Here is a 14604-nt window from a genome sequence, read left to right on the forward strand (position 1 = left end):
ATGCAGCCGCTGCAATTGGTGCGGCGATGGCGTTGGCTCGCCCCACTCCTCTTACCTCCTCTTACCACCACAAAGAGAGAGAGAGAGAGAGGAGCGATGAATGTGTGGGCGACAGCGCGCGGAGTCGCGTCAGTGCAAAGGCACGAGCTGTGCCGTCGAGGTGACGACGACGTGTCACCGCTCGGCCTCTTCATCTTATCGCCTCACGTTGCCTTTATTCAGGCCGTTGCGTCGCGACGGCGTGAACGTCGTTCGTCTCCGCGCGTGAATCAGGACCCGCTGGTACTGACGCGGCTCAGTACTCCGAAACCCGGCTCCGGAATCCGAGAAATGCTACGCCGAGCTCCGAGAGGAGAAAGGAAGAGACCCGCGCTCGCAAACTATAAAATCTAGGGTCGTGCGCGCCCATAACGTGTGTCTGTGTGCCTGTGTGTCTATGCCTATGTGTCGTGTGTCAACGAGCGTGTGCGTGCGTGTGCCGCGCGCGCGCGCGCGCGCGTCTTTCTCCGCTCACTGCCGCACGCGCAGTGTCTCTTTAACTTGTTAACCGCTCATGCTCTCTCGGCCAACTTATGCGGGATCGTCGTTTCGCTTTCCTTTCAACGAGTAGAATCTGTGTCCGTGTTCGAAGCTTGATTAATGTTTAACAACTGCCCGCGTTCGTCGTAAAGGAAGAATAGCTCGCGTCACGTTCGCGGATCGTTTTCGAGAGGCTCGAGGTACTCGTGTTGTCGCGCTAAATAATCCGAAAAATACACCGGCTGACTTCAGCGCGAGATCCGAGAGTGATTCATTCATGCAAATGCCGGCGGTTTACACAAATAAACGCAAACGTAAAAAGTTACGCTTAGCGTGTATACAATAATAATAATAATAATGCGTGAGCGAGCGCGCGGGTGATAACGTGTCACGTGTCACTTGGCAGAATCTGTAACGCGTCGCGAATAATCGGGACGGAGACGTTGACCCGCATAACTACAGTTGAAAATTTCACTGCTCGAAAGAATGAGGCGCTGCGACTTTAGCTAGTCGATTTGCCGCGGAGAAACAGGAGCAGTGATTTGAGAAGAGGCACCACCGCAGCGGGGAAGGGACAGCTGTGCACCGTGACAGAGGCAACGACCAGGTAGGTTTCTGACCTGCGTCACTAACGGATGGAGAACAGCGGAATTTGTAGTCTGCGGTTCACGTGATCTCCAGAGGCGATCATGCGGTTTTAAAAAAAAAGAAAAAGAGAGAGAAGGACGTGAATAAATCGCGCAATTTGTGAAGCCGCACTTCCGAAAATTTGCCGCTCACTCTCATCCGTCAGAACGTCTCGATCACAATTTTTTGTGTCACCGTGACATGTATTATAACTTACATTTGTCCCTCATATATATATTTTTTTTTAGTGTTTTTAATAATATTAATTGTAGTTTTTAATCATTTTAATATTTTTAATAATATGGATCATGATAACATATATTTGTTATTAAAAACGATAAACGAATGTGATACAACGTTAATGATCGACAATAATGCGCAATAAATTGATACTTTTTAATGAAACATTTAAAGTATCATTCGAAACATTATTCACGATTCTTGTTGACTTAATTCCAGGTATTAAAACGTTGCACATCATTGAATTCTCTCCGAGTGCGAAAGCTACGTCCAATTGTTTAAATTTATTACAATCTTCACGAAACGCGTCTAGGAAAACAGACACTAGGTACACGTGTTTCTGATGTAACGATAATTAGTGTCGGCATGCCTAAACTCATTTGCGCACTCCACTGAAGCCCGGCCATGCCGTTAATTACATCGACGCAAAATTTTCTAAACGTTTATAACGAGCCATATGTTTCAAATGACTCATACCTACGATCATCCTATGTAATTAATATTATCTACGTAAATATCGTAATCGTAACGCTCTATATAACGCAGCGTCAATCGTTAAATCTAAATTTTCAACTAACTGCAAACTATTCCAAAAATAGTCATTTCACTGGTAATTTAAAAATCATTAGACCGTTAACGCTTCCGCTGCTTCAACTATCACGAATCTATTGCTGCAACGTTTCCTTAATTTGAAATCCGAAGCTTATCTCAAAGAATGTCAACCTAGCAAAAGATAACGTACTGCGTTTTATCGTTCCTGCTACATTTATTACATTATTGGAGTAAAAAGAAGAAGCTGCTGGTAGATTTAAATTATGTTAGTCGAATGTGATTTATGATTTTCGTTAAATTAAAATAAGAATATCGTAGGCAAATTATGCTTTGTTCCGTGATTGAGAGAGAGCTTTTCTTAGTTTTGTTTTTCTAAATATCAATTTTTATTTCTTCTTTTCACTGAGAGAGACTAATGTCTCAGAAAAAAATGCAAGATAATCACTGTGAGATTAGATATGTTCAAAACTAATTTATTGAAATCTAATTTATTTAAAACTGCTACATGGTGAATCCATAATTTAGTTTCGCGAAACTTGCATGCATTGCTTATAATTCAATCTGATAAAAGGTGCGATAACGCGTGAACATACAACGCGAAATTAAAGTATACATATGGAACGATGGACACGATACCGTCTGGTCAGTTAAAATAGAAGCCGGAAACTATGGGCGTCGGTATCGGCTTTCGGAACGATGACTCACTGGGACAATTCATAATTTCCTTTCTGTTTGCGCCGCTTGTTTGCTCATCGCGTACTCACTGTGGAGAAATAACAATTGTATTAATGCAGTGGATGCGAATAATGGAGAAACGCAGATAAATAACACTACTTGGGAAACGTAATCTTTGTTTGAGAAGCTGTAGAAAGCATCTCTTTTGTGTGAGAACTAAATTATCTGATTTAATATTTAAGTCTTCTGATGATAAAAGAAGAAAGAAAAAAGAAAGCGCCAGCAAAAAATACATATAATTATATAATTATTATTAGGTAACATAAAATGATAATATGAATATAACTAAAAACTGATAATAATTGGTTTTCTTGTCATGGATCTATATATCATAAAACTTTGTTGAAAGAAACATCCGCTCTTATCTACTACCGAAGTTTTTACTCTTTCTATTATCATGTCCCTGCAAGTATCACACGACATATTATTTAAATATAGAAGATATAGATAAAGATGTGTACAAATATTTTCTGGTTGAAACTCTTATCAAATCAGATTATAAACCATAATTGGATAAACTTTCACATGTTTCAGGCTCGATGGGTTAATATTGAATAGTACCGAGAATTTGTTCCCTCTGAAGCGACGCTAGGCCGAGGAGGAATTAGTCCCCACGATGGAGGTGAAGCCGATACCGAAGCCGCGATCAATGTTGACTGATAACAGGCCGGTACCAGCGCCTCGAAAAATCTTGCCACCTTCCAACTTGCCACCGGCTCGTTCCAACACTCCAACCAGCGAATCCGGTCAGTCCGAAAAGAGCGACGATCTGAGGTCAACCGGTAGTACTATCAACGAGAACACCAACCGCAGCAATCACGAATTCTTCCGCAATCTCAGCACGAGTTCACGCCAACTGAAGGATGAAATCTCAGAAAAGGTGACGCTGAAGGGACGCGCGGTCATCTCGAGCACGCGGAATGCCAGCATTCGACTGGAGAGATCGATGAAGAACCTGCTAACTCGACGGTTGTCGTCGCTGAATCAGGACGACGTGGTCAACCAGAGTGCCGCCCAAAAGAAGCTTAAGGACCCGGTCGAGGAGGACAGGTGCGTATCGATGCCAGCTGACGACATTTTCAGCAGCATCTCGTTCTACAGTCCCATAAGTGGCAATCTGCGAAGCATGAAAAACGAAGAAGATCTGTCTGCCGGTGGCAGGCACAGCCCACCACCTCCGGTTTATCCGCCACCTCCGCTTCCGGATGAGTCTATCTACGATGAGCTGCAGTCCGTCACGTCGGGAAGTAGCAGCCGATACGATACGCTCAGTTCCACAGTGTCCGACAAGATCGAGCGGGACTTTCCCGAATCGTTCAATCTTCTCAGCCTCGTGCGTAATCAGGTAAAATCATCTCGAGTTCCTGTCTCATAATTTTTTGCCAAAAATTACTATCGTTATTCTGATAGCATTCTGATAGCATGATGTTGTTTGCCATATTACTGGCAAATCAAATTATTATGGCTCCTTTAAGTATTCGACCGTCAAAATAAAGTGTAAAAATTAAAGATTGGAATTCTGTTTAATTAATAAACGAGTGAATATATTACCAACTTTTCCTCTAGGGTAGCGACTCAGACCAAAGTTCAAATATATCTGATGTCAATGTAACTTTGCCATTGGAAAAATCTGAAATTTTCGCCAAGAGACTATCGAGATCTGACTCTTGGACTTTCTACGATGCCACACCCGGCACGAAAGTCGAGAACATCGATGAAGTAGACAGGATATCTAGTGTTGAAGAAGAGAGTTCAGGAAAGTCTTTGAGGACGGAAACGCCGACGATAGATCGAAATTCTTGCGCGTCCAACGAAAGTCAGGCTTCTATCCAGAATTCTCTCTACGAAAATCTATCACCGCCGAAAATCGAATGCCGGCTACAACCCGCGACCATTCTCTCAGATACCAGACAGCAGAGCAGCAAGTCTCTGCTCTTTGAATTCGACCCGTTCGCGAGAACATCCGAGGACGACAACGTCTACAGCAACTACGAGAACAACGATTTGATGTTGTTAGAAGCATTGTTAGCCACTAACGACTCGCCCAGCAGCGCCGACAGCACACTGGAGTTCCGTGAGAACACCGATGTCGAAGAGGAACAGGAAGACGAGGATTTGATACATCCTGGCATCAGTTCAATACCTCCGGAGCCGCCCAAGAGATTCGATTCGCTTCCCAAGAACGAATATGATGTGGCGGAAGGCGTTGAACAGCCTGATAAAGTGGCGACATTAGGTAAGAATCCGCCTCTCTTGCCGAAGCTCGCACACTTGGTGACCAAGAAGCAACCCGCGGTTCCTCCCAGGAAACCTAACATGAAAAATCCGCTTATGAGGAACACTTCGCCTTCCCAACCGGTTGTGAATACAGTGACAACGACGGCGAGGACAATATCTGAAAATAACGTTGAGGAAAGTGTTACCAGTTCTTCGTCTGCCTCGCCAAAGATTGCCGAGGATAATTGCAGAGTGAGTGTGATACAAAAGTTGAAGAAGCTACGACATGAGTCAAGCATGCACGCCATCAAGCCTAATGTAATCAGTTTCGTAAAGAGTGGTAGTAAATTGTTGTCCAGGACTCGCGAGCATATCGGTGAGTCCGGCTCGAGGTCGCTTCGAATGGAGAGGCCAAAGGTCAATGCTCCGCATAATCCGATCACACATAAGGGAATGATATACAGGTAAAGAGCAGCGCGTAAACTTTTACATTTAATGAGCCTCTAATCTCATTTTTATTTTCTTAAATAAAAATAACGGAGCTATTCACACACACACACACACACACACAATGAAAATATGCAATTTTAAAAATTATATTAATATTATCAATAATTAATAACAATGAGAGAAAAGCATATTAAAGAATATAAACGTTTATAAAAGAATCTGAAAAATCTTAATATAATCTTCATAATTGTATGTCTGTGTGTGTGTGTGTGTGTATGTGTGATAATATAAATTCACAATTAATTTTAATTATTGTGTGTAAAAGAGGAATTAATTTGAGTGACTATATTTTAATTAGAGTATTAATTAAAAATATTATTCTTATGAAGGCCTGGAGTGGGCATTGAGAGAACTAAGGACCTTGTGCCAAGAGCGGCAGTATTGCTCGATCGGAAATTATCATTCTATACTGACAAGAGCATGTCTACGCTGAAGGAGGTCGTAGAACTGGAGACAGTGCACAGTATTCATCTGCTTCAAGATGTTAAGTAAGTCTGCTAATTCATTTTATAAACACGTCGTGTATACATATAGTGATTGCAATATTCTTAGCGATTGCGAAAATTCCTCTGCGTATTTTCTCCGTCGGAACGACGAGAGAGAATTTGCTTTCCAATTTGTTAGTATTCAATTATCGAAATTACTTTGTCCAATATTTATCGAAAGTGTAATAATAAACCGGTTTATTGCAGAGGGTATTCCACATACTCTGCACGATGCTATTCCACACTTTCTCTTAACTGTAAATATTAGAGATGCCAATCTCGATTTATATAGATTCAGTACCTTATTAGGCTGAAATAATAATTCATGAATCACCTCGCTCGGCATATATATTTACATCGATCCAAGTCCAAGTGTTAACGTCAGGCAAACGTTCCCCTCTCTCCCAGACATCTCTCGCAGTAAAAGAAGTCTCAAGGTTCTCTTTGTTAAACGGGAAGAAAAGGATCTCACGAGAGAAGATCGTTTCTCGAGCGTAACGACCTGACCTTGGTCGCGGCGGAGTAATAAATTATTCCTTATCCAACTTTAAGATGCAACAATCGGTTCTCCCATCAACCCTTTCCCTCCGAAATCATCAGTTCCAAACAATTATGACACAATGATATCCAATGAGTAAGAATTGACCCAACATAAATCCATAATGATTGTCATAAAATTGCACAATGCGTTTCTTCGTTTCATGTCGAAGTATCTAATGTGTATTTAGCGCAATGTATCTTTACTTCCCTTTGACTCATCATATGACTAGCAGTAATATACGACTGCCATATGACACATTTGCGATTGGCTAGCTGGCTGATTAGTCGTCCGTTTGCGATTTAATGAAGGTAATTTCGAAATGTGCAGGACCATGGACGGTGAAACAGTGCATTGCATAGCGATTAGTGGCGAAGGCAGACCAAGCGTGCACATTTTCTACGCAAAGGGTGTCGCCGAAAGGCGAGTCTGGGCTCAGAGAATTCTCGAGGCTACTACGCCGATTTTTCCTACGAGATATACTACCGAGCTCACCAGAGTAGGTTGGGCGTGTTTGAAGGTATATACAAAAAAGCAAGTAATGTATAATTTTTTGTTAATTAATCGATACTAGGTATCATCATAAAAAGAGCAACTTAGCGTAACATTAAAAAATAATATAAAATCTTTCACATTGAAATTAATTATTATGCATATTCTTATTATATCTGTGTTAGAATTTTATATTAATGCATTATAATAAATTTGCAAGCCTGCCTCAGTGTATTAAGGTATGTCAGGATATTATCTTTTCCGTTATTTGATAATAATATATTTTATCAATGATACTCTTTTCCAATTAAAGCTATAAATAATTATTAAAAGATTATTTAAAGCAAAACTACTTCATCGAACTGTGTAATAATATCTATTTGAGAAGATATTATTAACCATATCAAAGTATCATTTGACCTCTTGCGAATCTAACTGTTCACTGCTAACTGTTTACGTTTGCGAAAGCGGAAACTTATGTGCTCTCATGTGCAAATTCCTCTTCTATAATTTCGCAAACGTTCTGAATATTTCGCGTTCGTTCTTGCTAATCGTAGTAGCTAAATGTCGATCTCTTTCGTCATCGATAAAATTTGAAAATGTTTTTTTTCTTTGCACAATTATAATGCACGTCATATGTTTCCAGGAAGGTATAACAGGCACATGGTTCCCAGCTTGGGTTCTTCTACAACAAAGAACCTTGATTTACACAAAACCTTTGGATCCTGCGTTACCTGTGAACTTTGAACACGTAGATCTACGGAAAGCGCGTTGCATCGGTAAAGTTACAAACTTTAAAATCGTATAATTCGAGCGATTATATAAAATTAAACTATCGATACATAAATATGAAAGATTCCATAAAATAGATAAATAATTACAGTTTTACGAATGATAAAGATAAGAATTAACTTTGCTTGATATTATACTATATTAAATTATTTCTTGTTTTGTATTCTTATCAATATATTTATCTGTGATCAGTTTTGAGAGCTTGCCATAGGATTAATCTTGATTGGTTGAGATTATCGTGACCCGATTAATTTTGCGACTGAAACGCGGAAGACGTGACCCAATTGCAACGATTGTCGTCTTATCAATGACTTAACATGACACAAGCTGCTCGATTCAGAGCAAGCCATCTTAGTCATACTGCAGATGTATGCTCTAATTTAAGTGTTGCATGTAAATATTGTATCATCTAAAAATCACTTTATCAAGCAAAACTTAAAAAAGTTTTCCTTAAACATTGATTGCGATATAAAGGGAACAATTTTTATGTCGAATATTTCATACATATATAATTATTATTGTTATACTTTACTATTTAATAAAATTGCAATAACAAAAAAAAGATAACTGATAAATAATTACTCTTAACTCTTGTTACACATCGAAAATGAACTTTTACCAAGCATTAGATACATTACATAATTACATATACTATTATAAAATATAAAAATATATAAGCATAATAAAACATAATTCAAAATTAATTTATAGAATAAATTCCGTGATTATATATATCTCGAGGATTTCTTCACGTATTGATGTTTTTCAATAAACAGAAGTTTAATTACATTTATAAAATCATATTAAAAATATTGAGATTAACATGCAATTGATCGACTTGCAGTGTTGCGGGAGCAAGAAGGACCGATTGCCGGCAAGTTTGTGCCAGTTGTAGTGGTAGATGCTGGAGGTAGTGGTGCTTTGCACATCGCCACACCAGGAACATACGAGGCGCCTGCTTGGCGACATGCACTTTATCAAGCAGCTACTAACTGCGGCCCCGCCTTAGACCAACAGCAAATTACGCAGGACAACGTGCCGGTCATCTTGGATAAATGCGTCAACTTTATCTACGCGCACGGTGATCAATGAATCATTGTCTCATATAGTTTTGATTAAAGACAATTTCGCAGAAGTATGAATGTGTGTCAAGTATCGCATAACGAGTCAAATCGATTTATTCAGGAATTCCGAAAAAAACTAATTTTATAGTTATATCCAAAACAGATTGTTACAGAACATTTTGCATATTGTAATAAAATTTATATTAATTTCACCGTTATTGTTATAACTAATAAATGTCTTGCGAGACATGCAATAATTAAAGATAAAATTCGAAGTACGTTAATCGTCATTAAACAACAATAATGTTATTATAATTCAATTAAAAAATGAAGCTCTCTCTATTTTTCAGGCATAATGTCTGAGGGTATTTATCGTCGCAGTGGATCAAGTAGTGCTGTAGTGAGATTATTGGAGGCTTTTAGACGAGATGCCTGGGCCACACAAATCACGCGAAATTCGTACAGCGAACATGACGTTGCCACAGTTCTTAGAAGATTTTTACGGGATTTACCGGATCCATTGTTCCCCGCTGACATTCACGATCGTCTTTGTCTCGCCTCAGGTAAAAATCATCTTACTAAAAATTATACTATAATCAAATTGCATCGCGTTAATTTTAGATCATTTTAAATAAATAGGATGAAGAAAATAATGCTACATGTTGTCAAAAAGAAAATCTATCTTGTTTTAATTCTGAAAATATCTAATTAATAAAGGAAAATCTTAATCAACATGTAGCATTATTATATTCTTAAAATCTGTTTTAATAGAAATCAAGCAGAGTTCTACATCTGTTCCGCATTTCTTGCAGAATTAACCAGTGAGGAAAACAAGATAGCGACTTACCAAAAGTTACTGTCCATTCTGAATTCTGTAACGTCGGCCACACTTCGCCGGATTCTGGCACACCTTCATGGTCTCAGTCAGCAAAGTGCCAGAAATCTAATGACTGTCGAGAACTTATCGGCAATTTGGGGCCCTACCTTGATGCACGCCGGCGAAAATAGCGCGGAGGAGTGGAATCGAAGAGAGACCAAAGTCGTCGGCGATCTTATCAGGCTGTATCCAAAACTCTACCAATTGTCGCCAGCTGATTTGGCCAAGGAGGCGAAAATGCTAGAAGTCGTAGAGAAGCATCATGTGTCCAACAATGCGCCACGAGGCGCACCGTCAGGAGACCTTAAGATTTGGATATACATCCTATCGCGGGATAGAGAATGCGTAAACGTCACCGTAAGAATTGCTCCCTCTTCATATCTGTTATTTTGTGTTTATCATTCGTATTCTCTTAATTTTTCGAGTTTTTCTTCTATTGGCAAACCGAGCGTGTTCCTAGATTGAACAATATTTTATTATTATAGGCCAATTTATCTCTGATTAATTAAATTAAATGATTAATTAGATCGGACCTCAGAAGACAGCGTTCGACGTATGCCGAGAACTTGCCGAAAAAGCTAACTTGCCGCCTCACGAATTATGCTTAGAGGAATACACGCTGTCCGGTGCGCTGGAACGGCCGTTGCATCACAACGAACGTGTCTTAGAGACAGTGGCGAGATGGGGGTATTGGGATCCGGACGACAGGAAAGACAACGTCCTCGTGCTCAAGAAGAACCGGTTGTACAAAGACATCGTGCCTCTGGTGTGTATAACACAAAAACAAAAACTTGCAGCGCGCAGCATCCCATTCGCCGTTACGTTTACAGTGATAATTATATCGTTAAAAACACGTTACAATTCACCGTTCACAAGCACGCAATGGCTTCCATAAGTATTACTCTGCGACTCTCACGATCTAAATTTAAAGTAGCGCAGGTTCAAGGCCGTACAAAGCACGCGCTAAAAGCTTGTTTGTGCGGATCTAATTGCGTGACTCCAGAGGAGGATGCGTTCTGCACGCGCCGCGAAAACAGGATACGGTTCAATTGAAGTCAATTATGACTGTTCTCTCTTTATCTCTCTTTGTTATACGTATGTACGTAGGTGAAACCGCCGATGACGATCTCCGGGGAACTCAAGTTCGCGGATACCAAGACGAAGAATCTGAAGACTTATCTCTTCGAATTTAGTCAAGCAAAGCTCTGCTGTTACAAGGACAAGGTGTGCTCCGTAAAGTTTCACGAGTGGAAGATAGAGGATATTGTTTGGTACTTGGGACACGAACCTAAACGCAACCCACAGATGGGGTAAATATTACGTCAAATTACATGATTATAATATTACGATTTATATACACCTTTGTGCATATATTGTACAATTTATACTTACACATATACGAATTTCCTATGATATTTAATACGCTGTGTCTTTTTCTGTCATAGCTGGTCCATTACATTCATCATGAAAAATAAGAAGCCCACGAGGTAAAAGCATCACACTTTATAGCAATAATAATTTAGTATATGATAATGTTAATTATCATATACTAAATTATTATTAACATGTTAATTATAATCGCATAATCATACAATACAAATTATGCAAATAATAATATAAAATCGTTCCATCACTTATTGTTAATGATATTTTTTTAAACATTTGTTGTCTAATAACATCTTTGATAGAAAATCGTAATAATGATAGATATCTAATTATTTTCTAGATGTAAAGACAGTCCATACTTCGGCAACACTTTGGCAGGCACGTCCAAGGATGAACAATATAGATGGTTAGCAGCCATGCTCTTCGGCGAGTATCAAATGAATCTCCGACCTTCCGCGGTGAATCTGATGGATCCATGACGATCCTTACAAGTCGCTTAATGCCTTTAAAGTGACTGATAGGTGATAAATGTAGAAATGTACAGTATTCGAGCCAATTAGTTCGATATTTTATAATTTCTTTATACATCTTTCTCCTAAAAATCTGAAAAATCTGAAAATGTCTAATCTCGTCTAAAGCATATACTATGTATGAATTGAATTATTGTTACGAATCGATTGGCATAATTAGTGAAAAATTCTATTTTTATAACTCAACGATGTTGTGAGTTTGTCATTTTACCATATTAACAAATTATATATAATTTAATTATCGCAAAATATATAAAACATTGTGCATGAAATGCCACTTTCGTAATAGAAAAATAAATTTAATAAGAGATAAAAATGAATATGTATACAATATTTTATAATAAATCTATTTTAACATACATGCGAAAACATACGTGTATTTAATAATATACTATTCACTATATTTATTTATATTGAATTTGTTCATATCTGATTATGAATATCAGTCTTCAGAATATTAATTTATTTCAAATCACATTCTGTAATAAAGAATATACCCGTCTATTTGAAGATTTATAATATTTATATTATTTTTGAAGAACAGACTGTTGATTGTAGTACTACATTCCATTTTATTCCCGCAATTTTTTAAATAATTTTTATTTATTAGACATTTATACTTTCTGTTAATTTTCTTCATCGTAACATTCATATGTATTGCAATATTATTCATTATTATCCCTTTTACTTCTCTATTACTATAAGCGGTATGCTTCGATTCCACAATGTTATCGTACGTTTATCTCGCAAAGTCTGATTAATACAAATGTGTTTTTCTCAGACCATGTATGCTCTGACATGATACGTAAAGAGAGTATTCTCAAGCTGCATATCAGTATCTGAGTCTTTAGGTGGAACGGTTTTCTCAGATATCTTGTTTGAAACTATTTGTGATGGGAAATCATATAAAAACAGAAGGATCACATAAAAATCGATATATAATATGAGTTCTTTACAAGTACAAAATAGTTTATAACAGTTTTGAGATGTGAAAGAGTTCTTAATTCACTTGATTTTTGAAAGGCACTCTCGAAAGGTATACTTTCAAATGCGCGCAAGTGTATTATTTATAAAACTTATTCTGACAATTATTGGAATTATTAGAGAAACATTATCTATCCTTTGAATTCGCGCAATTTTGAAATTTACACATTTTGATATGTTCGATATAACAGATGTTAGAAATATTCATTCAGCGGAATAACATATGGGAAATTTCGTTATTAGTGTTTTCCGGGCACAGTTGATATTGCTTTTTGTGGTCAACTGATATTATATTATGTTCATAGTAGCTGCGGAAAACAATCTGTATATATCCTGTGTAATATAATGTATAATATGATGTATAATCGTTTTTCTATATTCAAACTATTTTTAGTTATTGAATAAACGGAAGATATTAATATTTCAATAATTTTGTGTCATATAAGAAAACATATCATTTATTATATTGTTTAAAGCCTTAGATTATAACATCATATAAAATTTGTTAACATACATCAGAGAGTACTGTACACACATATAATCTATTTTTTACTTAACTTAAATAATTTCTTATTGTTACTACCTTTTCCTTAGTACCTTTAATTAGGTTCTGTTAACAAATATGTAAATTAACGACGTAACGAGAGATACTTCGCCTGTCCAATACGTAAAGAAATAAATCGCACTTTGTGTAATGCTCTTACGCTCATCACATGTATTCAATTTGATCGACTTTCATTCCTTAACATCACCTATACCATCCGCATTTATAGCAAATGTCGCTTCACTCTCTGGCAAACATGGTGAGTCGTATATCTTACATATCCTAGTTTCTCCTCTGCCTTTGCGCAAGTATAATCTTGTTGTGCTTGAATGTGCCAAGATATGACCACCGATCGGTTTCTTTTGATCACCGCCAAACATACTGGCTGCACCGTCGACCTGGGCAACCACTTGATTCGTTATAACAACAGCAACACCATGCTCGTCTGCTAGTCGTAGTAACATCCTGAGGAATCGTGCCAAATGCATCTGTCTGGCAGCTAACTCACCTCTGCCTGAATAATCTGTCCTGTAGAGACCAGTCGCACTGTCTACTATCAACAAAGCGTATCTCGCTTCTGTCATCATGGCACTGGCTTGAACTAACAATTGACTTTGGTGATCGGTGTTGTACGCTCGGGCACAGGCAACATTGTCGAGGACAGAGTCTCCCTTGATCTTGTATCTGTCAGCTACCGCTATTAATCTGCCAGGTCTAAAACCGTTCTCTGTGTCTATGTACAGACACCTGCCCTCTGCACCACCCATACTAATTGGCAGTTGACAGTTCACAGCAAGGGTATGGCACAGCTGAGACTTCCCCGACCTGAATTCTCCAAAGATCTCTGTAATAGAGCCGGTCTCTATTCCACCACCTAACAGCTTATCCAACTCCTTCGAACCAGTAGTTACGTAAACGATGTTCGCCCGCATTTGATGTATCTCAGTGGCACTTTTGAAACCCATCATAACAATCTTGGAGGCCTCCTGCAATAACTTGTCCGCCTTCGCCTCGCTGATGCCCTTGATCGTGATGAGGTCCTTCTTGGGCGCGTATGCCACCGATTCCACAGTGTGATAACCACCTTCCTGCAGTTTCTTGATGTCTCCCGCAGTAATGCCATTTTTCTGCGCGACAACAAGCAACACAGACGTTTAACAAAGCGACAAGCATATGTCCATGTATGCAAACGCAAAACATTGCCGGACACCTGCGATAGCGTGACGTTAGATTTATATGTGGCTCACCTCTAATGTTTTGATTAATTTCGCTGGCGTGTAATCGTCGTAATCCTCCTCCGCATTGAGACTCGCTGTCGATGCAGTCGCCGCTTCCATTCTACCGATAATGACAAATATCGCACTGTCAATGCAAAATTCTTTATAAAAGGTTAGCGCAACGGATCTTTAAACTTGAAGACGCTTTTGCGCCAAAATGTCATTGCCATGTGCACCGTCAACCACCTAGCTAGAATAATCTAGAATCATTAGACGCGTCTGTTGGTCGTCTGTG

The 14604-nt window shown here is 38.5% G+C and overlaps 2 protein-coding genes across 3 annotated transcripts; one reads left to right on the plus strand and one right to left on the minus strand.

Moving 5' to 3' along the window:
- Positions 1-111: 111 nt before the first annotated feature.
- Positions 112-12975, plus strand: LOC105275578. 2 transcript variants are annotated; one of them, XM_011332500.2, is made up of 14 exons: positions 112-1126; positions 3208-3723; positions 3775-4018; positions 4240-5354; positions 5730-5888; positions 6754-6943; positions 7562-7694; positions 8552-8788; positions 9122-9334; positions 9584-10005; positions 10175-10414; positions 10756-10958; positions 11094-11135; positions 11375-12975. In XM_011332500.2, exons 2-14 carry the CDS (start codon positions 3290-3292, stop codon positions 11511-11513), a joined length of 3771 nt encoding a protein of 1256 aa, XP_011330802.2. In that variant the 5' UTR covers positions 112-1126; positions 3208-3289; the 3' UTR covers positions 11514-12975. The 2 variants fall into 2 exon arrangements, with proteins under 2 accessions (XP_011330802.2, XP_019885995.2); XM_020030436.2 differs by having other exon boundaries at positions 3208-4018.
- LOC105275577 (DNA repair protein RAD51 homolog A) lies at positions 12487-14596 on the minus strand. Its single transcript, XM_011332499.3, has 2 exons — positions 14340-14596; positions 12487-14219 (listed from the first exon to the last, which is right to left on the minus strand). The coding sequence occupies exons 1-2, from the start codon at positions 14427-14429 to the stop codon at positions 13284-13286; spliced, it is 1026 nt and encodes a 341-aa protein (XP_011330801.1). The 5' UTR covers positions 14430-14596; the 3' UTR covers positions 12487-13283.
- Positions 14597-14604: the final 8 nt, after the last annotated feature.

The sequence above is a fragment of the Ooceraea biroi genome, chromosome 8 (genome assembly GCF_003672135.1).
Source record: "Ooceraea biroi isolate clonal line C1 chromosome 8, Obir_v5.4, whole genome shotgun sequence".
Taxonomy (NCBI): domain Eukaryota; kingdom Metazoa; phylum Arthropoda; class Insecta; order Hymenoptera; family Formicidae; genus Ooceraea; species Ooceraea biroi.